General features: G+C 39.6%; 1 protein-coding gene across 1 annotated transcript; it reads left to right on the top strand.

Annotated features, from left to right (window-relative positions):
• Nucleotides 1–104: 104 nt before the first annotated feature.
• MINDY2 (MINDY lysine 48 deubiquitinase 2) lies at nt 105–26,391 on the top strand. The gene is made up of 9 exons (XM_064389232.1): nt 105–870; nt 8,353–8,410; nt 10,600–10,664; nt 13,169–13,327; nt 14,155–14,257; nt 14,812–14,954; nt 22,291–22,464; nt 23,393–23,566; nt 24,926–26,391. Exons 1-9 carry the CDS (start codon nt 211–213, stop codon nt 25,043–25,045), a joined length of 1,656 nt encoding a protein of 551 aa, XP_064245302.1. The 5' UTR covers nt 105–210; the 3' UTR covers nt 25,046–26,391.
• The last annotated feature ends 1,601 nt before the right edge of the window (nt 26,392–27,992 follow it).

Raw genomic sequence — 27,992 nt, 5'->3', positions numbered from 1 at the left:
CGCCCTGGGAGAGCCGGACCCAGCGGCTCCCCGCCCCGCCCCGGCCCGGCCCCCCCGCCCGGGCCCGCCGTGACCCGCGGCCGCTCCCCCCCCGCCCGCACGTCCCCGGCGGGGCGGAGCCGCCGCCGCCGCTGTGATGGCGTCGCGGGCGTTGCGGGCGGAGGCGCAGCCGCTGCGGTGCCAATAGAGAGCGGAGCGGCCGGGCCGGGCATGGAGAGCCTGGCGCAGCCCCCGCCGCCCCCGGGCTCGCTGCAGACGGGCGGCGGGGGCGCTGCCAGCCGGCTCCGCCTGGGAGAGGCGGCGGCGGGCGAGGGCGGCTGCAGGGAGGCCGAGGAGGGCGGCGGGCGGCGCAGCCCTTCCCCTCCGCCGGCCCCCGCTCCCGCCGCGACCCCTCAGAGCGCGTCGCCCTCCCGGGCCGCGGAGGGTGCTGCGGCCGCGGAAGGCGCGGGGCTGGCGGTGCCGGAGAGTCTCGGAGCGGCGCCCGCCTCGGAGAGCGCTCCCGCGGGAGCCGGCTCCGGGAGCAGCGGCGCTCCCAGCCCGCCGGGGGAGGAGTCCCGCAGCCTGGACTCGCTGGAGTCCTTCTCCAACCTGCACTCCTGCTGCCCGAGCAGCTCCGAGCTCAACAGCGACGCCGACGAGGCGGTGGTGGCGGGGGCCTCCTCGGGGGGCCCGGCCCCGGAGCCCGAAGGGGACAGGCCGGCGGCGGGCTCCCAGCTCCTCTCCGCTTCCAAGGAACGCTTCCCGGGCCAGTCGGTCTATCACATCAAGTGGGTCCGCTGGAAGGAGGAGAACACGCCCGTCATCACGCAGAACGAGAACGGCCCCTGCCCGCTGCTGGCCATCATGAACGTGCTGCTCCTGGCCTGGAAGGTAGCGGGCGGGCGGGCGGGCGCCATGGCGGGGCCGGGCGGGCGGGGCCGCTCGTGTGGCGCCGGCGGCGCTCGGGGCTCCCGAGCCCCCGCGGCGGGAGGGCACCGCGGGAAGTTCGTGCCGTTTGGGACAGGGACGGTGTCGAGAACGCTGGAGAGGAACTTCTGACACGGGCATGTGGTGATAGGACAAGGGAATGGCTTTAAACGAGCAGAGGGCAAGTTTAGATACGAGGAAAAAATTCTTCCCCGTGAGGCTGATGAGGCGCTGGCACGGATTGCTCAGTGAGCCTGAACCTGCCCCGTCCCTACCAGTGTCCAAGGCCAGGTTTGTTGGGTCTCTGGGCTACGTGGACGCTACGTGAAAAGTGTCCCTACCCATGGCAGAGGGTCTGGAACTTGATGATCTTTCAGGTCTCTTTCAACCCAAACCAGTCCGTGATTCTTTCAAGAAATATTTCGGGCTTACTTCTGCTGTTAAGCACATGTCTCATATACAGAAGAACTTGGAAAACAAATACTGCCGTGCAGTATGTTGCCAGTATCTATACTACTTAGATGCTGCTGTCATATATAGACTTACTTCGTCGTTGTCTTAAAACAGAAATAAAATATCTAGATGATGTTTTCTAACCTGAACAATATATAATATATAAAAGCTTACTGATGTGTACAGGTTTCTAATAAGTAAAGATGACTATTTATAGCATAGAGCACATAAGTGATATTTTTGGAAAATAGGTTAGTTTCATATAATAAGGTGTATGCAGAATTGTACAAAATGCAGAATTGTACAAAATATGGATTTGTACGAGTAACTGCCTAATAGGGACACATTCATACAGTTAAGCAGTACAGATTGTATTTAAATTAATGAATAAATCTGGTAGTGATCAAGTACAGCTCTGAGACCTGGAAGTTCTTGTGCTCTGTAGCCATTGTGGATGTGGGCTTCCCGTAGTCTTAAAATAATTTCTCCCCCAAACTTTTAAGTAACTAAAATGTAGTTGTTAACACGTCTCTGTGAAAGGAGTGTCTGTTGGAGGAAAGCTGTAAGGTTGCGTGCATTGCAAAACAAGGATGAGGGGCACGTCTCAGGAAATGCTGGCAACTCGGCCCCGGAAGACTGAAGAGCTGATAGAATAGAGTCCTGAAATAGGAAAGCTTCACAGGAATAGCTTTTATGTTGTAGTAGCAAGGGGAAGAAATTTGGTATTGGAAGAGTAAGAGGTTGTTTGCAGTCTGCCACGTGACGTAGGAAAAATGAAATATGGTATGAGAAGAAATTCGTTTAGATGCAGAAGATTAATACTCTTGGTTGAGTTGAAATTTCTACACATTGTTCTGAGCAGAGTAGCTCAGATATCAGGAGGAAAGCTCTGGGTACAGTGATGTTGGTATTTTAGCATCAGTACAAGCAGTAGAGGGAAGTTGTGTGTGACTTTTAGGTATTGCCTTGTGTAGGTTCTGCTATCGTCAGGAGGGTGTGAATGTTGTCACAGGCTTCAGTATTGAACACTTGCTTTCTGTGCTCCCTCTTTAGCATCTAGGGGTGACTTGAAAAACTTGCCATTCCTTACCATTTTGGGGGGGGGGGGCATTTTAAAATAAACTGTTAGTTACAGGATCTTCCTCTTTAATCTTTGATTTAATGGAAGATGTAGTTGGGACTGCACTAGTCCTGTTGTTTGAATTCGAGTTTTTGGAGGTTTTGTTCCTTAACATTTTTCCTTTTCCCTCTGCTGCTGCTCTCTAACCAGAATTTTAACTGACATTCTGCTGGGATCAATATATTATATTAGTGAGAATTAAGGTAATACCCAGTTTTGTAAATAGGCAAAAACAAAAATACCCCTTGGGAATGCCCTACTGTTTCTTATTGCTCAGATTACAGGAAGTTTTCTATAGTTATGTCTATGTAAAACCTCAGCAGAATTTACATGAGTTGCAGACAAGCAGCTAAACTGGTGAAACTGTCATCACAAGTTATTATTTATAGGCTTGAGGGTTTTCCTGTTATTTGGTTATATATTGTAGTTGCTTGTAATTGACTTTCCTAATTACTGCCTCTACAAATTGGCCTTTATTTTCCCCAGTTCATAGTCAAGAACCACGTTCACAGTGGTTGGGGTGGCAGCTCATCTGTGCATCACTGACAGCAGCTTGCTGCATGTGGAGGCTGAGGATGGACATCCACCTTCTCACTCCTCCTGAACCAACATGAACACTAGTAATTATAATTTGGGAACAAGAAGGCAGACTGAGATCAAAATAGGCAAAAGTAGAATGAGAATACCATAGTACATATTAGGTGAAAAGGAGCTACATATAATGGGGAAAAAAGAGCATAAGAAGCAGATGAGGAGGAAAAATAGAACCACAACAGGGAATAACTAGTTAAACAGTTACACTTTGTGTTCTATTTCCCTTATCAGCCATAATTTTTCCTTTTTAGAGCTCTTTCCTGACAGGGTTGAGAGTTCTGGTCATCCTGTGGATAGATCTGGTCTCAGCCAGCTTAAGGGCAATACTGGTTTGGCAGTTGGGGTTTTGAAAATTCTGAAATAGTAGCACCCACTGTGACTGTTCAAATTCCATTTTGAAAATACCAGGTTTTGGAACTAAGCTTGTGATAAAACTGCTACCTTTCTTTTATCCACTATTTTCAAAGGATACATAAAACTTTGAGGTGGCAGATTGCAGAAGCTGTATTTTAAATATTAAAATGATGAAATTACTTTTCTTTTGAAGTGTTTTTGCAGTCTGCCTGTCTAAGTGTAACTTGCAGTTTAGCCTATAGGAGGGAGAGCCAAGGAGCTCTGCTACAGGAGTGTTAGAGAAATGTTCTAAGAAGAAAAACAAAAGCACTATGATATCAACTTGGAGAAGTAGCTGTTGTGCAGCACAGCTGTTGTGCAAAACAGTGTCGTAACCACTTAGACTTGTGTGATGAAAATGAAGCAGAAGTAGAGACTGAAACAAGCATTTTTAAATGTATGTACAAGCATGAGTTATGTCCTCTGATGTAGAATAGTGTAGCACACTGTTTTGCAGTTTATTTAAATGTGGAGATTGCTCAGTTTTAGCTCAGGCCTGTTGCTCACTATGTGGTTAAGCTTAGCAATGCAGAGTTGGCTTTTCTAAGTGCCTTTTGTGATCTTTGGTAGATGTAGTACATGCAACACTTTCTCATAGCTTCTGGCATTTCATTAAATGTAATTTGGGGCGGGGGGAATGTGGCAATCATCAGATGCTAAAAGCTTAGTGAGGGTGCCATGTGATTCTGCTCTGTGCTTCTTAGGTAGGATGTGATGTTTTGTACCTGAAGAACTCTGTGAACCTTAACATGTTGCACAGGAATCTGAAATGTCCAGGGAAGACTGTGAAACAAAATAAGCAAAGGGATATACATTATACAATTAGAATATAAATAATATTAATATTGTCTTGAAAAGTGCACGCATGTGGAATATCTTGTCCTTACATAGGAGAACAGTGGTATTGCATATTTGAAAATGTCTTTGAAAGTTTTTTGTGTCATAATCCTCTCAACAAATGAAAGGAGCTGTGTTCCCTACACAAGTAGTTCTACTAAAATTTTGGAAACTTTTAGAACTGTATGAATTACCTATTTAGGTATCATAACGATTATGTAAGTAAATGTTACATAACCATTTTCTTGCTTAGATGTATCCAAACTGACGTGCAGACGAGAGGTAGAGTAAAAAATTCTACTTAGAAATTCTTAATGTTAGGTTTTCATTGAGATGGCCCTTTTGAGAGGAGCTGAGCACAGTGAGCTCCTGCTGATCCCCGCTCTGCTGCTCAGAGGCTGCAGTGGTGGTGCCAGCTCTGGGGGCTGGCACTGGCCCCTCACACGTGATGTGCTGTCCCTGTCGCGCTCTGCCCGTCCGTATGGCCGCAGTTGGCACAGATTGCTCAGCGGGGCTTGGCAGCCTCCCTTCCTCCAGCACCTGTGGGATGAGCTGAGCCCGCAGGTGCCAGCTGGAGCCGTGCCAGGCACAGCAACAAGCCCACTCCCGGGGCTGGAGGCTGCCTGGCTTGAGGGGCAGACGCTGAGGACGTGGAGTGGCATCACACACTGTCGTGTCACAGGTTCGTGAAGCTGTTCCTGCCAGGCCAAGGGCACTTATTTGCAGAGAATATTAATTGTTTTTAGTCAAAGCTGCTTGAAGCTACCCATACCCCTCTGGAACACTGTGTTCAGAGGAGTTGCATGTTTTAGATAAACATGTTTTGAGACTATAAGTCTTATATAAGACTTATTATATAAGCCATTAGAAATTTTCTTGGACCCTTTTGATATTCATAGTATTTTCAGAAGTGTTATCCTCTGTGCATGACTATATAACTTATTTTTTTTTAAGCCCTTCTGTAGTGTGGAAGAATACGGTGGAAAATTGGTATTATGTAGTTTTGGGGTTTATAGTCTAATTCATAGAAACTGTGTAAGTTTTACTAGACAATCTGTTCCATATGAAAATTTGTTTACCACTGTTGTCTTTTAACTAAAATATGTCTCAACTGTTTGTCATGCTGTAGTTGTGTGAGAAGGACTAAGTTTCCCGCTCCTGAGTGTAGGAAGTAAAATCTAGCTAGAGTTAGAGAGAGCCATCAGGGCAAAGGACCAGGAAACTGGAGTAGAGGGGTACAGGAAATGGGTGGGAGTTGAGGAAATGCATTTTTCCTAAAATGTGGAATTGATGTAAAATCGAGCAACTAAACATTGAAACCTATCGTGAAAATATGTCCCTCAAAATAACAGATTGTTATAGACAACAGCAGCTTCTACTACTGTTGTTTACATTGTTTTCTCCTGTTGATTTGTCTGGACAATGACTGTGGTTCAGTCATTGATGTTTTGCTCTCCCTTAATTCTTAAGGTATTTTTCTCTCCCATTTCCTCTTTGCTGTGCATTTCCTGTCGCTTAAGTGCTTGCAGTGAAGCTCTGAACAGCTGGGAAATGTCATGTTCCCTGTATATCCTTAAGTCAGCTCTGTTCAGAAGTACTTGGAACTGTGTTGGAACCCCATTAGCCCACTTCAAAGGTGTGATCAAGGTCCCACTACACATGCCAGCCCTAAATTACTCCATGAAGTAACCAATTAACTTTGCTTAGCATTTAATCAAGCAGTTAATTTTGAGATGTAGCTTACTAAAATACCCAGCTTTGAGAGATCCTGAAAATATGAGTAAAACCACTTTGCTTTTTCTGCAGTAAAAGAAATAAATGGTTAGCTTTACAGTTGTGAGGGAAAGTTCCATTTGCTAACCAGTGATATGAATAATATGTTGTGCTATTTTAAGCTCTATACATAGAGCTTAAATAGAGGTAAGCTTGTAATTGTGCTTTAGAGTTGGTGTTTGTCATGCAAGCATGCTTCTAGAGGTTCCAAATGTGGTGCAGAGCAGAACCCCCCAAGCAATGCTGGCTGAGCTGATACAAATAGTTTAAATAAATAATAAAAAGAGCTAACTTCAGTCCTGAAAGAATCATCACAGGAGCCCAGTTAACAGTCGAGGGAGCGGTGCTGATTTTCCTCCATATTGTACTGGCACATCTGAGCTCTAGCAGACATGCAGCAGTGCTGCAGCACTTGAGGCAGGGCTGGTGGAGGTGGTGCTGTCCTGTGCCTTAGGAGCTGATGAGCCCTGGCTCAGGGGTGTGCACAGCTAATGTTTGCTAAGGCTTGAATGCTGCCAGTCCCCACTGGGAGCTTAAGAAGCAGCTTTTTGAACTTGTAGTCCTATTGTTTACATGGCTCAATACACTATATTTATGTGAATACTCAGTATGAATATTGTGAAAAGATCAAAGAGTACGAAAGCATTTAGCCTGTTGAGCATTAGTTTCTGTAAGTTACAACCAGTTGTCATTCATTTAATATTTTCAAAAAACCATGTGCCCCTGCATGCCTGATTTTTTTCTTTAATTCCTTTCCCAGATCCCAGTACTACCACTTCTTTATAAGCTCATCATCTCTGGGTTGATCAATTCGTGGTATATGTCAACTTTAACTCAAGTAGAGACATATTTCTTAGAGTATAAATAAGAAAACCGTATTAACTTGGGTCTCTTTCTTCAAATTTCTTGTGAATTAATATATTTAACATATATTTTTGTCAAATATAACTAAAATTGATAAGACAGATGTAGCCCACCTCATTTTCCCTGCAAAGGGAAATATTATTAAAATACTCAGTTTTCATACTGAAAACCCTCTCCATCACAATGTGAACAAAGTGGTGTGTTGCTATACTGTGTATTTGAGTTTGGGGTGCTGCATCAAAGGTTTTATGTAGATTGCTTTTCCATCTCCTGGTTTTCTACTTCCTTCTCCACAACCAGAAAAGTAGGTGGAACCTATTAAGTCTCAACCATGAGTTAACAGTCTCACGTCATGTCTTTCTATATGTGTCAAGGACAGCAGTAATCAGTATTGAGGAACTTGATTAAAAAATTCCTGATACAATAAATACCTGTTGTAGACTTTGAATGACAAGATGGTGGAGGGAGATAGGATGAGAAAATTAAAAACTGAAGAGAGCTTAGAGCTTAAAAATCAACCCCAAACCCTAGAAAAATAAAATTTGCATTTATACAGAGAAAAATTGAATGCACTATGTTTAAGGTCTATATCCTCCTGTGGTATTTCTTCAAATTGCCAGAAGCATGTCCTTCTGTGTGTTTGTGCTTTGCCTGTTGCGTTTCTTCCTGCAGTAAATAGAAGTGTTCAACCAAAGTGTTTGCCCAGGATGCTGGAAGAGATGAGAGTGCAGGAAGCTTTTAGCTCTGCCAAGGTGGTTGGTTTTAGCACATGATGACGGTGGGAATAGATCAGGGAAGAGGGGAATAGAATATTCACCACAGAGTTCTGTGTGTCTGGTCTGCACTGTGTGGGGTTAAACCAAATGGTTAAACCTTGGAATGTGAACATGGGATGAGATGCTGGGAGGTCATTCCCTTGTACCTGCACAAGTCTTGGGCTTCCCTGCCCCAACAGCTACTGACACTGGGTCCTGTAGAGACTTTGTACACAGGAACTTTTTGAGCTAATACTCAAAACGAATACTCAATACTCAGTTAAGAATTTTAATGAAGGGAGTCAGAGACTTGAGGGGAAGTTTTCTTAACAGTTCCCAGTCTGTTAATTCTGAGTGTTTCCACTGCAGCGGGTGATGTGGGTTCCTGTCAAGTGGAGGGGGTGCTGAAGAAATGTTTTGGTGGGAGAAGGGAGCACCATGCAGGTCTGCACCTGGGAGAAACTGCTGTGTGCATGTGGTTTCTCAAAAACCAAAGTGCCTTTTTAATCTCTTCTTGTAGCTGCTATTTAGTAGAGGTCCAGTATGCCAATGGCCTTATAAACTGGTGAGGGAAATGTAATCAGAAGTCTTCTGTCTAGAAATGCTATGCTTGTTAGATTGCAGTGTTTTAAAGAGAATATACTTTTGCTTTGACAGATTAAACTGCCACCGATGATGGAAATCATAACGGCTGAACAGCTGATGGAATACTTAGGTTAGTAACTGCAATAAATCACTTTCACGTGTATGTTGTACTTTGTAGTGTGTAGCAACATAGAACTGGTTTATGTATTTACTATTTTATTCGGCTTTTTATTTGATTCCAGAAAACTATTTACAGTATTCAGTTACTCATGCTTTTCCTTGACTGTTTTTAGAAGTTTTCTGCACTGCTTTCCAAAGTGATTGGTCTAGTTGATGCCATTGGTACGGCTTAGTGCACCAACACATTGACAGATTTAAAATTATTCATGTCTCTTACAGTGTTGTTTTATTACAGTTGACAGAATGTAGTAATTCAACTCTGTCTTTAATTGTCTATAGTAACTCTAATCCTTGGAAGTCTGACCCAGTTAAAATAATACAAAAATTAATGTGGTCCTCACAGAGATTGGGGTTTCATTTGCAGGCACTTCTCTGGTATCATATTCAGTATTCAGCAAAACTGCAGCTCTTTGACAGGGCTGGAACTTTAATAGCCCTGATGATCGAGGCATTAATAGTGCAGTTTGATAGTACTTAAGCTGTATGTGCCACTTTTCCTTCCCTTGTAGCCTGACAAACATAAAATGTTTGAACTTAATAGACTAGGTTTGACTTTTTTTCTTAAGCAGGAGAAAAAAATCCTTACGATATTTTCTTTCCTTTTGCTTGTAAAGAACATATCTTGTTCTTTTCAGAAGTAAATTGCTGAGTCTTCTGGTTGAAGAAAAAAGTAACCTACATAATTTTCTCCAAAAACCAAGAAGTCTTGCTCCCTGTGTCTAAGCATTTCTTATAATTGCATTGATATCACAATACTGTCTGAAGTCACTACATAATCAATCCCAGTTGTTTAGATGTGTATTCTTTCTTGAAGGCATATATTAGCTTCTGGAATTATTTTACTAAATTGGGTAATAAAACTGTGTTCAAATTATTTAGGTTCCTATTCACTCAACAGGATTAGCCGTTCTTCTACAGTTGAAAAAAAAGCCAAAACCAACAAAACAGCCTTCAACGACTTTCAAGAGTATAAATTAGGAAACTTATAATGATATTTTTCTGAGTTTAGTAATGAAGCAAGGGAATAAGTACAAAAACATTGAAATAAAATCTGGAAAGTGGATACTAGTCTCTAAAGATGTTATACATCTTCAACTTCAATGTGATGATTAACTGTTAACTAATTTATTACCTTTGTGTTGTAGACAAATTTGGAATACCAGTGTTGTGGTTTAAGCCCAGGCAGCCCCTTGCTCACTCCCCTACCAGTGAGATCAGGTAGAGAATGGGGAGGGTAAAAGCCAGAAAACCTGTGGGTTGAGTTAAAGACTCAGTATAGGGAAAGCAGAGCAAAACAGGGAATTAATTCACTGCTTCCCACGGGCAGGCAAGTGCTCAGCCATCCCCAGGATGCAGCACCCTGTCACACGTGGTGACTTGGGAAGAAGAACACCATCCATCACTCCAAGTGTTCCCCCTTCCTCCTACCCCCACTTTACATCCTGGGCCTGATGTCTCCTGCTCTGGAGCTCCCTGTGCTCAGTGGGGTCACCTGTCCTGGCTGTGTCTCCTCACAGCTCCTGTGGCCCTGTGAAAAGCAGGAAGGGCCTTGGCTCGAGTGAGCCCTGCTGAGCAATAACAAAAACATCTCTGTGTTATCAGCCCTGTGTTCAGCACAAGCCCAAAGCACAGCCCCACACCAGCCACTGGGAAGGAAGTTAACTATATTCCAGTCAAAACCAGCACAACAAGTTTTGTAGACTTACTGGTGTATAAGACATGGCAAAACATTCACAGTACCAGTCAGGATAAGTGGTTGTCTTTTTTAATTGTGTACAGAATTACATACCTTACTGTGAACAGTTTGACCTTTTTATATTTTTAAGCTGAGGCACAGAGGGAGGTTAGCTTTTGAATAGTGAAGAGGTTAGTATGATACCCCAAGAGATTATGAAATGTTGCTTTAGTAACAGTGTTGGCCATTTGAATTTTATTTCTTAATATGATCTTACTAAGTTTTTATATTAATATTTTACTCCATAATTATAATTCAGGTTATAAAACAATGTGATCTCATTAATTTGGTAGAAAACTTCAGTTGTGCTATTCATTATCAGTCAGCTTCAGTCAGAAACATTCATAGAAATGTTGAAGCTTTGATTGTGGAATAAATTTAATTTCATATTTGCTTTCTTTTAGGAGACTACATTCTTGATGCAAAACCTAAAGAGATATCTGAAATTCAGCGTCTTAATTATGAGCAGGTAAGGAGCTGCTCCTAAAACACAGTTGCTTATGTCTGAGGAAACTAAAACTGTTTCTCACCTAGGGTTTGTCACCTTGTTAAAAACCAGAAGCATACAGACCATTGTGTGTAGTTTGTTTTTGTCTGGGCTTGATGTAGAGCAGTAATTTTATATATGTGCTATTAGTGAATAAAAACTCTGTATTTATCAACAGAAGACACTTTTTTCCCCCTGTTATGAAATAACAGTAATGAAGTAAAACTGGTTTTATTGAGGAAGTGTAAACAAAGGTACTAATAAAAGTATGTAATTGGGTGGTTGCTTTTTGAAGTCTTGTGTTGCTTGTCCTTCACTTGCTCTGTTCAGTGGTGCCTGCCAGAGTTTCTCTGAGGCTGTAAACTGAGTCAGAGAGATCTGTGTTCTTAATAGTCATGGACAGAAAGATCTTGATCCCATGTTATGAAAGGCAGTGTTATTTGCACTGGCCACTATTTATATGTCATCACAAAATTCTTTCTGTACTGAAATTAATGCTATGAGTTTTAAAAATTGTTGATTTAGTATATATTTTCCAAGCTCTGTCTGTAGTCATAGGTGGTTTTTTGGTTACTCATGGAATGTGAATTTGAATTTTTTAATAGTTATATGGTTTCAAGGTAGTTCTGTTTATTCTTTTGTCACTTTTTGTTGTTCTCATTCAGTTTTGAAATTGAGTAACTTGGGATTGATTTGTATCAGATTATAGAAATTACTTTTGTAATAACGAAATTGGCTATTTTTTTCACACAGTTCTGTGTTGTAGAAGGTTATAGTTATAATCACCTTATAGAAGGGTGATCAAAACTATTATGCCTGGTGAAAGTACAACCTCTGTAGCTTTCCTATGCTCACATATATGGATTTACAAGATAAATGTCATATATCTGAAGTTTTTAGCCATGTAATTTCAAAGAAGCCTTCTGTTCTAGAAATCTTCTAAGTTGCTTTGAAGGTACGGAAATAGTTAAAGTAGAAGTGATAATGTTGAAATTGTAGTGAGAAACTTCTGTGGTTTTCTGGTCTGTTTGATGTAATCCTGCTTTGTTTGCAAAGTAAACATAACAAAATAAATGCAGCTATTGTCTGTAGATGTATGGTCTGAATTTGTGGATGGTTAGTGTTGACTTATTTATTCATTCAGCAGAGTAAGACTATGACAAAATTTCTTCCAAACATCTCAGAATTTGATATCTGGTCCCTCTAATGACATGCTCTTGTTAAGGTGATTTGGTTTGCTTTTAGAATTATAAAAACTTAAAAGGTGAAGCCAGTCTTGAGAATTTCTTCCAAATCTTGCTAAATTCTAAACCTTGTGACAGCAAAGGTGTCAGTAAGATGAAGCAACTTGTAGTAAGGTAGTGGGAGCTGTTCCATTCCTGACGATGGGAACTTGACAGAGCAGTGCAGTTAAAGGGCTACAAGCATTAAAACTCATTTGTAGCAGCCGTGCTCAAGTGCAGATTCTCATCGGAAGACAACAGAAGCAGCTTTAACCATCAGTAGTTTCACTCTGAGAATCTTTGCTGTCTCAATCTCCTGTCCAATCTGCGTTTCTGGTCTGTGTCATGCTATTTTCCCATTGTTGTAAGCCTGAATTCCTCTTAAAGGACAGAATGTTGCAAAACCCCAAAAATCCCCATTCAAACAAGTCAAGTGCCTCAGTTTCCCCAAATCTTTTGCACAGACTTTCTGTGACCATATTCCTGTGGACTTTTCTCAGTTAGTGGAAAATTCTTTTTCCTGCATGTCGGGAATTGTTTTTATCTGTTGGTTCAAGATAGCTGTCTCACAAAGCACGTTTTCTTTGGCTCATCTTTCCTTTCTGTGATTGGAAATTCATAACTTGATAATTCTCTTAGGATTCCATTGGGATCACTGCTATATTAAGTGCTATTTTCATTACTTGTTTCAACAGTAGAATCTACAGGCCATTTAAAGGTATGCCCAAAATAAGATAGAAAATGTTTTTTTTATTAAAGAAAAAAAGTGGTGAACAATTAAGACTCTGATTCTCAGTACTGAACCCTGAAATTAGAGTTAGAAAGTGAGTCTGTAAATCATTCGTTATGTAGTGACAAGTACTTCAGCCTGACTTGTAAGGGAAGGCTTAAAAGGGGAGAAGAAACCTCAAGAAAATCCCTTGAAGATTCTCTTATAATTCAGTTTTCTTGCAAACATCTGGCTTGTGGCTTTGGGAAATAGACCTAAAAGCAATAAGAACTGCCTGAAAGTGGTTTATGGGTGTAAAAGAAGAAACAATCAGATAGAGGTGATTGGAGGGAGATTCTTTTACTTCATATATCTTCTGGCACAACGTGTAAAGTGAATGTGGATTGAAACATTTGTTTAGGTAATTTACCCTTTAAAAATTTTTTTTGAAGTGTTAAGGTGATGAGTACTAAATGATGAAGGGTTACAAGAGTAACCACTAAGTGTACAAAGCTGTGTTGGGTCATCTGTTCTTTCTTTCTTTGTGTTGTCAGAATATGAGTGATGCAATGGCAATTCTGCATAAGTTGCAGACGGGTCTGGACGTCAATGTGAAGTTCACAGGTGTCCGGGTGTTTGAATACACACCTGAATGCATAGTGTTTGACCTGCTCGATATCCCCTTGTACCATGGATGGTTAGTGGACCCTCAGGTGAGTTATTCTGTTTCAGTTATTAAAACAAATGTTATCCTGAATGTTATTGGTGGGAGGGGAGGTATTTCTGAATTTTAACAAGTCAATTATGAATATGATAATTAATTTTTTTAATCTAGTCATAAAAATTGAGGAGTGAATACAGACTGTGTGTTTTTAGTGCAGGAACTTTGCAGAGCCTGGGTCTATAGTCAAATTACTTTAAAAGCCTTCTGACTCTGTAAAGGAGAATTGTTTTTCTGAGGGAAGTAGCAAGTTGCCCCAGATACAGTGTCCAAGTCATCATTTTTGAAAGCTTATTAGAGAACACTGGGAAGGAATACAAATTTACTTCCCTCCCTCTTTAAATTCTGATTTATTACTGCTATTGAGAAATGAGGATGGTAGAACTGGTTGAAGAGAACTGCATCTTTAGCAAACATGTAATTTATTTTTAATGATATTATTTAATAAACAATAAAGTGGTATTGTTTGCTTAGGGATAAACTGGTGAGTTTGGTGGAATAATAATGCCTAAGAGTTTTTCTTTTCATGCCTTGTTGGTAAGAGTTGCTGTTCTCTTACCCTGGCCCAGCTGATCCAACTCATGCCATGCTCTCCATCTGCCTTGGCTTTGGATGCTAAGGGTTAACTGAAGGATTTAAAATAGGATCTGAAATAGCAAATATGTAACACTCTGGGCTAAAATGGGCCTAGATTTTTTAAGGGGGTAACATCCTCTCTTTATTGAATTCTTACTGTCTTATTAATAATTGCTACTGGCTTGCAGCTGTGTTCTGTTCTTCTCAAAGGTAAATTCTCCATGTTGTCCCTTCCTGCTGCAGGTTGCTGACATAGTAAAAGCAGTTGGTAACTGCAGTTACAATCAGCTGGTGGAGAAGATAATTTCTTGTAAACAGTCAGAAAACAGTGAACTGGTTAGTGAAGGTAAGTCATGTTTTTCTGTATTTTATCAAAGTATGTGCCCTGCCAAATCTAAGTTAGATATTTTGCACGTGGGTGATGCTGAGTAGAGATACAAGTGGGAAGAGCTGCATTCTGTCTGCTGAGCTGCTTTGCCTGGGCAGGCAACAAACACTGTGCTTGTCTTCTCAACTTCTCTGATGCATGCTCTTGATCAATTCAATATACTTTTTCAAAAGCTGGCAAGAACTTCCCCTATTGTGGCAGCATTCAGATTTCAACTTAGCTATGTATTGTCTCCTATAATTAGAATGTTAATTATATACTCCATTACAACAAGCAAAAATATGAGTAATATTAGAAGTGAATATAGCATTTCTGAACATGGGAAGGTTTGTTTACAATGCTGTGGTTTTAGAACTCTCAAACTTTTTGTCCCCTCTTTTTATGTGTTCCCTAAGGCTTACGACAATATGGGGACGTAGAGGGAAAGATAGGAAAAATACTGCTATTGTTTCCAGGTTTTATATTAGCAAGTACGTAATAGACACACATAACAGTATGTTTTGCTTTTGTAGGGTTTGTAGCTGAGCAGTTCCTAAATAACACAGCTACACAATTGACATACCATGGACTGTGTGAGTTGACTTCAGCTGTCCAGGAGGGAGAGCTTTGTGTGTTCTTCAGGAACAACCATTTTAGCACCATGACCAAATACAAGGTACATCCAGCATTTTTGTCTTTATTGTTGTGTTTTGTGTTTCAAAGCAAGTCATGCTTTTTTACTGTCCTGAAATAGAATTAAATTCCAGGTTGTTATATATGGCTTGTTATAAATATGGCTTTCAGTGAATGTAAGGTCTGTTGCAAATGTTACTTAGGAATTACTGATTACAGTGGTTTAGTCACTGGGATCAATTACTGCTTTAAATCTTCTTGTGGCCTTTCCCTTTATGTTCCGTTTACTCTCTGTGTTAACTCTTGGTGGTTAGGTATAGTTATGTACACTTCTTACAGGGCTTAAATTTTCTTGCAGTTTGTGGTTGGCATGAAAAAGGTTACTTTAATTAATTTCCTGTTTCTGAGGATCTAAAAGTTTGCATTACATTTGGCCAGTAGATTAATAGGTCCATATGCAAAATCCCAAATGCTTGGAGAAGTTGAAATGAGCTACAATATTGGTTCCCTTTGTTAGGGAAGAGAATTTCTTTTAATTATTTTTATCTGTGTTTGGGGAAGCAAAATGGCAGCAATTGTGAAAGGAGTATTCCAGGATACAAAAAGCAGTGTCAGCTTGGTTAGTGCTTCTGGGACTCCTTCCTCCATGGAATGGAGAATCTGGTTTGGCGAGTTAACATTCATTTATCGAGCATCTTCGTGCTAAAACTACTTTGCTTTTGCTAGGATGGTAGGGTATGAGTTTTTACCCTTGTATAAAACTCTTAAAATTATGTTTTGATTATCTATTATTTAATGAGACTTTAATTTTGTGTATTCATTGTGCTTATGAATAATGGTAATAAAAGCAAAAAAAGAAGAGGTGTGTAACATGCAGAAAAACTAAGAAACCCCTGGTTTTGCCATTATATGGTAATGTCATACCTCATGTGAATGACACTTTCATTGGTTACTACTAGTCCTTTTTTCCTCCCTCTGTTAATCTTGACTGCCAGTGCTAATCTTTGAGTAACTACTCATAAGCTGAGCTTAAGGTCTGAACAGTCCTGATAAATAATGATTAACTCTACAAGCAGGTGACACATTTGGTTTTCTGATGAGAGTACATCTGAGATCTGTTTTAAATCTGTGTATACAATGCCACTTGCTTAAAGCAGTAGGGCAGGTAAAAGGCTCTTTTTCCTCCCTTCTTCCATTTAAATAACTCAGAGCTGTGAAATAAATCAGTGTGTGGTCAAATATTGTCAAATATTACCTGATGCAGCTCATTTAAATCACAATTTTGAGTATAGTTTTTCCCCTCTCTGTTTTTCTAAATTTATTTCTTGGATTAGGTGGTGGCAGCTCGCAAAGCAAGCCTGTACACTGTTTTACACTTGTTACATGGAGTGGGGAGGGAAGAATAAACCCCAGCCTCGACATAGTTTGGTTTTAAAAAAGTAAAGGTACAGCTGTACTTTCTGTGTACAGATGGTATCTAGAGGTGCAGGTGCTCTTTTACTTTGTTTAAAGACCATTCCAGATAAAAACACCTGGAAATAACACATTTTTTGTGCTATTATTAAATCCTTTACAATATTATTTGTATTAAATACAGTCAATGAGTATCACTTTGACCTGTGGATTATAAATTCAGATTAGTTTTGTAAAACATAGGCTCTTTGTAGTCTTTTGCAGCCCAGTATTATATTAAAGGGTAAAACCTGGTGTATGTCTGTGCTTTAGCAGCTTCATACTTGTAAACATTTGCTTCTCAGTTGAGAACCTTTTTCCTTATAGAAATAAAATGCAACACTTCAATGAGTTAAATATCCTCAGCCAATATTAATAATACAGAACAGGTTAAGGCAGTAAGTAAAAATCCGTGTCTTGAGTTTTACCTGGAAGAACTAAATACAAGTCCTAAGAAATATAAAGTTGAAATATTTGAAAATGAGTGTGGCTTGAATATTTAAGGTTTGTTGCTGCTAAGTCACAGTGGTTTTAATCTTGTGCTTTTTGAGAATTCTTAGAAATTCTCTGAAATGTTAAATTTTGAAATAGAGGCCATTATTTTTGTTTTTCACAGTCATTATGGGGAATGACCTTGTAGTTAGTCTTTCATTTCCATGTTATTTACATGTTTTAGTTCCCGAGGTTATTGCTTGTAAACAGTGTTCATTTCTATTTGGATTTCTGTTGAGTGGTACATGGCAGAATTTGAGATACCAAGAAACTTTTTAATAAAGGCAGAAGATAAGTTTTAAGTTGGTGTTTAAAGGCCAGCAGTAACCCTTTTGGCTCCTACCTACCCAGCTGTTTGCAGTACTTATACATCTAGGGGGTCTTTTGCATCAAGTCAGAAATAGACTTCACTTGGGCTTCTAGCCAAGAGCAGCTCTCCAGAAATGTTTGGCCCTCCAGGATGCTCATGTGAGTGCCAAATGCATTGCTGCTGGACAGTTGAGATTTCTTTCAACTGCTCCACTCTGTCCATCTCCTGGGTTTAGTGCTCGCTCTGCAGATGGAGCTTCCCCACAGTTTGAGCAGTAGTCAGCAGTAGCTGGACTATGGAGAAAAGCCCATCCCTTGGGAAAACTGCAGACACAACATATGCCAGGGAAAATGGAGGCACAGAACTTCTAGGGCAAGAATGATGTAATTATTTTTAATTTTTCTCTAATACTGCCTTTCTCGCTTTCCCCTCCAAACCAGTACATGGAAACATATAAATAAAGCAGCTATAAAGTCAATCAAAAGATAATTACCTGTTTATTAAGTTATGTCCATGTAATAAAATCAGTGTATTTTTAGAAACACAGCTTAAGTAATTAGCGATTATTATTCTAATTAAGCAAATGCTTAAACTTTTATTTGGCAGCTTTAATGTACAGCTGATACAAGGACCTGTACATATTTTTTAGGTGCAGTGTGGGTTTTTTAAGGCTGATATTTTAGTGAAAAGACTTGGATTTCCATACCTTGTCCATTTGTCCAAGTAATAATTTTTTCTACTTCCTGTCCCTTTTATTGCATACTAATAGTCTTGGCTCATGTGATTATACAGTAATAATTTTCAGCAGTTAAAATGTGATTTTTTTTTTGCCTTTGCTTTTCATTATGCAGATAATAAATACATCAAATGATAATTCCCTAGATCAAGGAAAAACAGGACTGTAAAGAGGGGATCAGTTTGGTAAGAAGATCTTAGTTCAGTTGGAATGTTTTTCCCACAGACTTGTTTGAATAGCACCTGTGTTCTTTACTGAAAAGTATCAAGACACTTACTGGTTTGGATTTTTAAGTATGTGTGTTTTCTACTTTATAAATGTTGTGTTTCTGCTTCAGAACTCAACAGGTTGTTTTTTTTCCAATACAAAGTATATTTCATAATTGCACTTTTTCCTTGGACATTTAAGATTGGCACAGTGGAGGCAATGAATATAACTGCTTAAAAACATGTTTATTTTTCAATTTCTTAGTAAGTGTACAGTTCTTATGCTGAGGGTTAATCTGATTTCAATTCAATGCATACTTTCTTTAAAAAAACCTTTTTAATATTAGTATATCTGTGTGTTTTAACTGCTAGAGGAAATTAAAACAACACTCATTCATCAATTTCAAAGGGCTTCACAAAAACGAAGGCATCTGATCCAGAAGTCCAAGAGAATATTTACTGACTGTTCAAAACATAAGGGTTAAAATGTTTGATTTTACTGTACGAAGCTATTGGACAGGTGTTTGGTTTTCTTTTTCTGTTTTCTGAATTGCTGGAAACTTAGTAATTTGCATTAGAACAAGTAGTTTAAAAACATTAATTATTTAATCTGATTATTAAATTATCCAAGGAAAGGAGGCCTAGTAACATCCCCTGTAGCCTATATTTGTGCATTTCAGAAAGGGGTTTTTTTTGTGAAACCAGAAGACTGAGAGATCCCTGTTGGGGAGAATAATCTTGCTGTATCGTCAGCATTATATCAGGTTTTTATATGTGAAACTATAAAATCTGGGCATTGGTCTACCATATCTAAATATCCATTCTTAGGGTAAATAATTAGTCATAACTTTGTTAAAGTAAACTATGTTTACAGTAGTTATGCACTTGAGACTTTCACTGTTTTACTCCCTATTGACTATAGTTAATAGTAGATACTTTTGCTGTCTGTTACCTGCTGCTATTTTGGGGGGCAGTGTTAACCCATGAGACTGGGTATTTGTTAAGAAACCCCCACATTTCAAAACAAATCTAAAAGATAACCTGGTGGTGCTCTAGATATGGCCAGTTAAGGCTTTTCTGAGGGTAGAAACATTTTGCAAAGCGTGACAGCTGTTCTCGGTGAGGGGCACTTGAGAGCCATTTTTGTGTGCATTGGCTACCTGAGTGTCCAGAGCTGGGCCTGGTGACCTGTGCAGGGGCCGGGGCCGTGTCCCCGGGGCCATGTCCCTGTCCCCCACCAGGGCCGTGTCCCTGTTCCCCGGGGCCATGTCCCTGTCCCCCCCCGGGGCCGTGTCCCTGTTCCTGGGGCCGTGTCCGCCCGGCCCTGCCCGTGGGGGTGCCCGGGAAGGGCGGCTGTTTGCCGGCCGCAGGCTGGGCCTGGCCCGGGGCAGTGCGAAGGTCGGGCGGTAAAAGCTCCTCTCGGGTCACGGGCAGCCCTTGCTGGGCCTGGGTGTGCCTGAGTGTGGCCTGTGCCTTTGGCTTTGGGGAGAGAACGTGCCTGGCACTAAAAGTGCGCCTACAGAGCCCGTCTGCAGATAGGACATCTATTTTCTTGTTGTAAATGGAAGAATAGACCCATGATGAGAGGCTACATTACAGCTCGCAGCAGAAGAGCCACCCCCTCTTTATATGAAATTACTGCCAAAGGTTCCATGAACATTAGCAATATTGTGAGGGTCCTGGTTGGGGTTTTTTGTGGAATCCAATTTAATTATACTAAAATGGTGTAAAGATCAGAGAACTTGGTTAAAAACAAGGGAAAGATGACTTTGGATCTCTGATCTGTGATTTCCCATTTTCCTTTCATTCCAGTAATGTGAGCAGGACCTCTGTCCCTTATCAGGTACTTTATCAGGTGCTAGGGAGCCTGTGTTTGTTGGTTTGCTGAGCTTTGTTCAAGTGAAGCAGAATGTTTGAAGGTATGCAGTTGGTATTGGGATTGCAGTGGTGGTGTTCAGGTAATGTGGTGATACGTAATGCAGTTTATTGCCTTTCATTAGGGAGCTGTGTTACATTTATTTTGTATTATTTACTCTAATGCGACATTTTTGCAATCAGTTTTTGACTGAAAAATTCTTAAAAAGAATATGAATTGTATTTAAGATTTGAAACAGGTCTCTATTTCAAACAAATGTTGGCTTTAATCCATCCTTAGATGCTAGATTCTAATTCCGTGAAGGCAGTGATATACCTTAATATTTGTGTGTGGAAAAATTAAGCTTATAATAGTTTGGAGATAGGAAAACTGGTATTTTCACGATTTCAGTATTACTAAGCTGCACAGTTTATGGGCTGTAATTAAAATGTATGGCATAATGGAGGAAAATCTGAGAGACACAAACCACCCCCTTTTTAAGGTTTTGTTTGAGTCAATGTACTGTTCAAAATAAAACTTAAAAGTTCAAATACATTTTATTTTTAAAATTCTGGGATTTTTAAAAAATATCTTTTTGAAGACTTCTTGTATACAAAATGTTGTGAAATAGGTATTTTGTGCAAACTGGAAACGTTGCAAAATGACTTCCTTTTATTTTCTTAAGGTAATTTTAAGTGTCAGGAGTATCATTCATTTGGCAGGTTTCCAAGGGACAGATGATTTCTTAGATCATGTTATGTGATCAGACCTGTTGCTGACACTTGCATTTATGTCTGTGAAACCCCTTGTGCTGGTTAACTCCCATTCCAAAGCTTGAACATACAGTAGTGTTGCCTCTTTGGTTTTGGTTTGCATTCTTTATCCACTCTGTTTGGCAGTGTGTATAAGTGCACGTTATGGTATTAGGTAATATTGGAATAATTACTGTATGTGAGTCTTCAAATAATATTTTTGTTGCATCAAGTGACCTCCCAGCCCCCAGGGGCAGCTGTAAACAGAGTGGGATTGACGAGACGTGAGTGGAATTTCAACATCTCCCTTAGAGAGTTATTTAATGACTTCAGAGAAGTCAGGGAGCTCGTTCTCTGTGTGTTGAGTATGGACAGAGTTTCCATTTCTTGCCTGTTTAGCCTTAGAAATCATTAAAACAGGATCTGCCTCTTGCTTTGGTACAACTTGAGCACAGTGATCTTTGAGAACCCTTTGTGTGCTGCTGGAACACAAATACCAAATGTTTGTGGATGTCACAATAAACTGCCTTGATTTTTACAGCTAAAGCACTGCTACAAATTTTGTATTGAGTGTCTTGATATTGTACATTCAGTCATTCTAATGGGATCTTCAGTCTTAATATGCTCTATGGTCAGTAACAACATTCTTGATTTGGAGTATAGTCCTAAAACATGATAAAAAAGGTAGGATTAAAAAAAATGGATTGATTTAAATGGAAATTTAAACAAGTATTTTGTGCTGCTTTGCTGTCCCTCAGACATGCAGCATCATCTCCTTTTACTTGGTTCCTACTTCAGTTATTTCCCTTTGATTTCAGCTCCTCTCCCTCTCCTTCATCCTAAGCTTGCACTTCATCCTTCCAGTGCCTTGGTGTCTGCACTTGTTAGCACTGCTTCCTTCACTCCAGACCAGCCCATTTTATAATTTCAGACTCTGAAATCAAGAAATTTGGCCTTAGGGAACCGTAAAATTACTAAAATCCCAACAAAAGCAATTATTGGTAACAAGTGATAGCAAGAATCTTAAATTTAGTGCTTTCAATTGACACAGACCTCAAATTCTATCAAAACTCATTATGAAACATCAAGTCTGAGATGTGGCCATTTTGAGGTAATGCCTCTTGGATTGTTTGGAAAGGTCACCTTTGTCTCCATATCTTGCCTTTGGAATTTAATGTGATTACTCCTAGGATTTCAAGTTTTTGATGCCAGGTTTTAAGTCCACTTCTTAGGTGTGTTTCTAAAGAGCTGTCAAGGTATATAGCTTGATATATATATTAATATATTGATTCATGTATATATATTAATGTTTTATATTAATTTCTAATCAGTATGAACTTCCATTAAGAATGAAGAGTTGCAAGATGGAATACAGAAACAGTGTAGCTGTTAATTTAGCAGTGAATACTAGTATCTAGTGGTTTAATGCTGTATGCTGATTTATTTAATTACTAAATGTGCTAAAAACTAAATGAATGTTTTATTGGAATGCAACATTTGTATCATTTCTGCTACTTACTTATTGTAAAAAGCTGTTTTTTTTAGTATTACAAGTTTTCCTTGTTCTTCTCCATAGGGTCAGCTTTACCTGCTGGTGACAGACCAGGGCTTTCTTACAGAAGAGAAGGTTGTGTGGGAAAGTTTACACAATGTGGATGGTGATGGGAATTTCTGTGACTCTGAATTCCACCTGAGGCCTCCATCAGACCCTGAAACTGTCTACAGAGGGCAGCAGGATCAAATAGATCAGGTACTGGATTTCTGCCTTTCCATTGTAAGTTAGTACTGATTTTTAGTCATATTTATGTGTAATTCCACACATGTGTGTATACTCATGCATATCTGGGACTGTAAAACTCCTTTAGGCAAATTAGATTGGGGTTCCCAAAAGTGCCACTTGGATGTATTAATAGGGTTTTGAGGGAGGAAAACTAAGACCAGCTGAGTAGTTTGGAAAAGGGGATTTTAATCTCTCAGAATCCACTTCTGGCAAGTCCTCACTCAGGTGAAAAGTCACCTCTGGTTTGTATATGGAACCAGAAGCAGACTGTGGAATTTCTTCCTACATAACAAACTCCCCTCAGCTCATTAAGATTGTCATGGCTGAACTTTGCCTTCTGCTGCCCACCTGGCTGAGTGTAGGACAGATCCCACAGCAGACTGTGTGTCATGGTGGGTGTTTGTTATTCTTGCTGAGACACAGAGTTTGAAGAAGTCATGTCTGAGGTGGGGCTGAGTTGTACCAGTTAATGCACAAGTGCAGAGCAAGACTAAGTTCCTTGAAAATCTTACATTCTGAACAAGTTTATAGTGATCACCATTAATTTTTTTTAAATACTGGGGGGAAATTAGTAATTCTCAGAATAAAAATCTGACAGATAATTTGCTGCTGTCTAGATAATAAAATTTAAACCTGAAAACAACATTTTAAAATTAGTTTTTGTGTCTTCTGTGCTGCAGCTTAGTCATTGTGAAAACAGACATGTAAAGTAGCTGTTCTCAGCCTTCCTGCAGTTGAGGTTATGCACAGGTTGTGAAACAAATTCCTGATCTCCATTTGAAGATAAGGCTGGAGAAAAGTGATGGTACTGTGTAGCTGCACATGCTGAAAAATTCACTTGGTATGACTTGACTCTGTTCTCTGGGAAAGAGCATTAATTCACAAGTTTACTCTTTAGGATTACCTGATGGCATTGTCTCTACAACAAGAGCAGCAGAATCAAGAAATTAACTGGGAACAGATCCCAGAAGGAATCAGTGATCTAGAGCTAGCAAAGAAGCTCCAGGAGGAGGAGGACAGGAGAGCTTCCCAGTACTATCAGGAACAAGAACAAGCAGCTGCTCAGGTCCAGGTAAGAAGAAAGTACTACAGAATATGATCATCAATTTTGGAAAATATGAATAATTGCATAGACACATCTGTGCTTGTACACATTTCATCCTGAGGTGAATATAGGGATCTTTAGGAATACACTACAATTGTTGGAGTATGCATGTAGATATGGCAACTGCAGACATTTATATACTTTAAAGCAGGCTTAGCCTTCTAAATTAGGGTTTCATTTATACTTAATTTGGAATGATGGTATGAACTAATATGTCAGGTTACAAAATGGTATTACTAGTATTTTACATTACTTGCAGAAGTGCATTGAGCTAACATTTTTGATAATAGTTGAAGCTTTGTCTTGCAGAAGTTTTTTGCTGTACATTTTTAGGTGATTTAAACTGTGATCTCATGTGAATCTATTCTGTTGTTCTAAATTATGCAATTCACAGTTTCTCCCAGTACCCCTTTCTGTCCCATACCCATGAGCAGCTGATTTCAAAGTCCTTTGAAAATGTGATTCATGCACATGTCTATCAAAAGATGCAATTTAACTGAAACTTCTGTGCCAGACACAACATTTAAGTTGGTGGTTTGGATTTAGAGAGCTCTTAACCACTGAGGACTTTCAGAACTGCTTTTATTTACAAATATATAAGAAATAATCTATATAAAGCCTGCATCTTTGGCCTGAAGTAATTCAGAAGCATTACCTGATAAGTTTAAGCATGAAACGAGAATTTTGACAGGTAAAAGTTGTGTTATTTGCACTCTTTGTTGCTTTAATAGAACCAGCAGTACCTAGTTAAGACATAGAGTCATATCTGCCCAAGGCAGAAGGAACTGAAGAACCTGCTGAACAGGATTAGGAGCCTGTGAATGGATAACAGAGGGAATAGATGATGAATTAACAAAACTTATGTTGCCTTTGTATACCAACCTCCTTGCCAAGTTATTAAAGAGTTTCTAGTCACAAAAAGCTGCTGCCTTACCATTATCTCGCTGTCCACACCAGCCCTTTGACTCTGCAAACAGTGAAATGTGGATTATGTACTTACAAGAGAAACAAAAAAAAATTCCAGTGCAATAATACAGAAGTGCCAGAAAATGCTTGAAACCATATTTTATTGAAACTACCGATCTGTATATGTGAACACAACAGAAGGGACACATGAAACTTGAAATATCTTTTCAGCTGACTTAATTTTCAAGAAATACACAACTTTTGTGGAGGTCCTGGAGTATATACCAAAAACCCGACCTGAACTCCACTGGTTTGCATAATACTTAAACTTTTTGTTTGTGAGCTTGACCACACAGGAGGAGTTCAGGCTGTATGTGCCATGGTGCTGGGTTTATTTCCCATGTTATTCTCCCCACCCAGCAGGTACAAGGTGCTGCCTCTCCAGCCAGCACACGACAATCCGGGAGCAACGAACGCAAACGCAAAGAGCCTCGAGAGAAGGAGAGGGAGAAGGAGAAGAACAGCTGCGTTCTCTTGTAACAGAACATGGATCCATCTGGAGCCGAGTGCATGTCCTCAGAAGCAAAAACAAGGAGTCAAAAGGAAGACAAACCTGTTACATGCCGCCTGTGCCTGATTACCCCATGGATTTTGTTCATGTTCCAAGAGAGGGTGGATGACTTTGACCAATCAGACTTCCTTCAAAGTCATAGCGCGTGCTGCTCACGAGGGAATTCCAAATCACAGTTGGATGCGGCTGTGCTTTGAGTTAGTCATAAGAAATATTGCACCTTGTAGCTGAACACACAACTCATGGCAAGTCCTGTGTCATAGTGACATCCATTACTCATTACATCAGTTAGTAAGCTATTTTATCTTCTACTCTAAACCAAGGTAATTCATGTTGTGTAAGGCTTTTTCCTGAAGTCTGTACACGAGCACAACGGAGTTCTGTGTTACTTCCGTAGTATGAAGCTATATCTTAGGCTGGGTATAGTCTCCACGACACAAGAGCCCAAATAACAGCTGGGCACTGCCTCCTCAGTGTGTCCAGATTTCTTTGCTTCTGGATCTGGTATGTTCTTTTTTTGAACCCAGATTTATACTTGTTACTGCTATCACTGCATTTCCTGGCCAGCTTTCTTGCCCCAAGAGTATGTGACTTGATAGGCAGCATACAAAAATTGTCATGAAGAAAATGGGGCATTTATTAAAAAGCAAGATGAATATTGTTTGCTTTTCTTGCAACTACAAACTGGGTATGGCAACTCAGATGTTATCAGGGTTAAACAATTTTATAGGTAACTTCTTTTTCTTTTATTATTTTTTTTTCTCTTGTAGGTAAACTGGACCAGATAAGCTTTTATTTATTGACCTCTCCATATGATAGATGAATGACGAGAGGAAACTAAAGTCTATAATAATCGTTATTCTCTATAAGAATGCAGAGTTAAAATAACTAATATCTGCCTTTTATCCAGAAGTACCTTGAACTTCAACATGACATTAACATGTCCACTTGTATATTTAAGCAAGTGTACTGTAGTTAGAAACACACTTTTTTGTTTGTTTTATAAATCATGTATTCTTAAAAAAGCACACTTCTGAAGGGGTGAGAGGAGTGAAGCTGCCTCTCTGAGATGGTTTGAAAGGTGATCAGGTGTAATATTTTGTTTTTTAAATCACTAATTTAGAATTTTTGGAAACCAGATTTTTCTAATTTATGGGAACCAAATAAACATGTTGCATCTTGTAGTATTTATAGAATGCAGAAACAGAACACTTGGTGAATTTTGAGGGAACCATAAATCTTCCTCCACTTCCATTAAATCAATAACAATTAGTTCTTGGTGAACCTTTTGATAAAAATTTCTATTTAGCGATTTGTAGATACTTTTGAAAAAGGCTGCTTCTCCTGGACAAGTTCTGTATCTGTGCTCTAAGCCTTAGTGTTCACACAGAATAACCTGGGCAAGCTGAGGTGGAATATGACATTCCTGCTTCCAGGTGTTGGAGAATGTCTACAAAAGTGGGTGTCTAACACAAGTCCACTGGTAAAAAACCAGTCCACAATTACTTCAAGCAGACTGGCTGCACTGATGGCACCCAGTCATCACACACATCTGTTACCAACCTAGAATGAAAATGAGATAAAGGAAGAATGTCTTACTAACTAAAGGGCCAATTTGTATCACTTTTCTTCCATGCCTTTTCCTCTTTTGTTTTTCTTCCACTTTTGTTACGATTTCCCTTTTATAATGATGAAGCAATGAACAGTAGGAGGTCTCTAATATGTAAACTGTAAATTTAAAAATATCTTCTCTAGAAAAGTCATGCCCAGAGAAGTAATTTTAATACTTAATGTATGCAGTTCAGATAATTTTCTATGTCAAAGCAAAGGTTGATGTCTTTTTTTCCTTTGCAGCAGCCTAACTTCAAAAATTAATGTGATGGAGGATCACCAACATAATGACTTAGCTACTTTAAGTAGATGAGAAACTATTCCAATAGTGTCAATAACAGAGACTTTAAGCCAGAATGTTGTTTAAAAACATTCTGTTACTAAGATTTTTCCAAATTTTGTGTATTTACATTTATTTATTGACCTTGAAAAATAAATATGTCAAGCTAAGTGTTTGTTATTATTTTCAGTGACAGTATTGCCACTTTAACTCCTTTTGGAAGGAATCGAGCTGTTGTGGCTATGGAGTTTATCTCTTTGCCTAAGATACTTGTTCATATTGGAAGAATTCGTGTAACATTTCCAGATTCAGACAGATGTGCCTGAAACTTAATATTCTGCAGTTAGAGGAATTATGGTCATTTGGTCACAGAGGAAGAAGAGTTCATCATGAGGTTGCAACTCCCAGATAATTCAGTTTCTTTCAACAGAGGAGTAAAGGTTTCAGGGTACTTGAGATGGAAGGCATGCTATGAAAACAGTCCTCTGTTAATATCCTTTTTTCTTTACAGGTCTTGAAGCTTTGGAAAAAAGGTAAAGAATTCCAGTAATCTAGGGCTGCGTGAGTTGAACTTGTTAGTGGCCAAAGTTATAAGCAGTTGAGCTTCCTAATACCCAAAAGGAAATTCACCTGGAAGCTTAATTTATGCCCCACTGGGAGTAGCCATTCCAAAAGCACCTGCCACAGTTGGTATCTCTGACAGTATCTGTGGATCAAAAAACCTGAACAGAATTGCTTTTATGTATATGAAGTGAGCTTGGAAAACAGTATTGCACAATTTAGTCTTGGAGTACCAGGAGGACAATATCTACTTCTGTTTACTTCATTTGCCTTTTTTTTTTCTTTTTCTTTTTTTTTTCCTCCAGCTCATGTTCTGGCAAAAGGGTATAGATTTATACTTTAAATCTATTTATACAATTTAGCATGTACATGCTCCAAATACCTACATAATATATATGAAAGTGTCCAGAAAAGTAGAGTAGAACTTGTTTTCCACTAGATAAATGCTAGCACAGAAAACAGAA

This window comes from Passer domesticus, chromosome 14 (genome assembly GCF_036417665.1).
Source record: "Passer domesticus isolate bPasDom1 chromosome 14, bPasDom1.hap1, whole genome shotgun sequence".
NCBI lineage: Eukaryota > Metazoa > Chordata > Aves > Passeriformes > Passeridae > Passer > Passer domesticus.
Note: the sequence above shows the minus strand (reverse complement) of the source record. Positions and strands in the feature narration are given on the sequence as shown.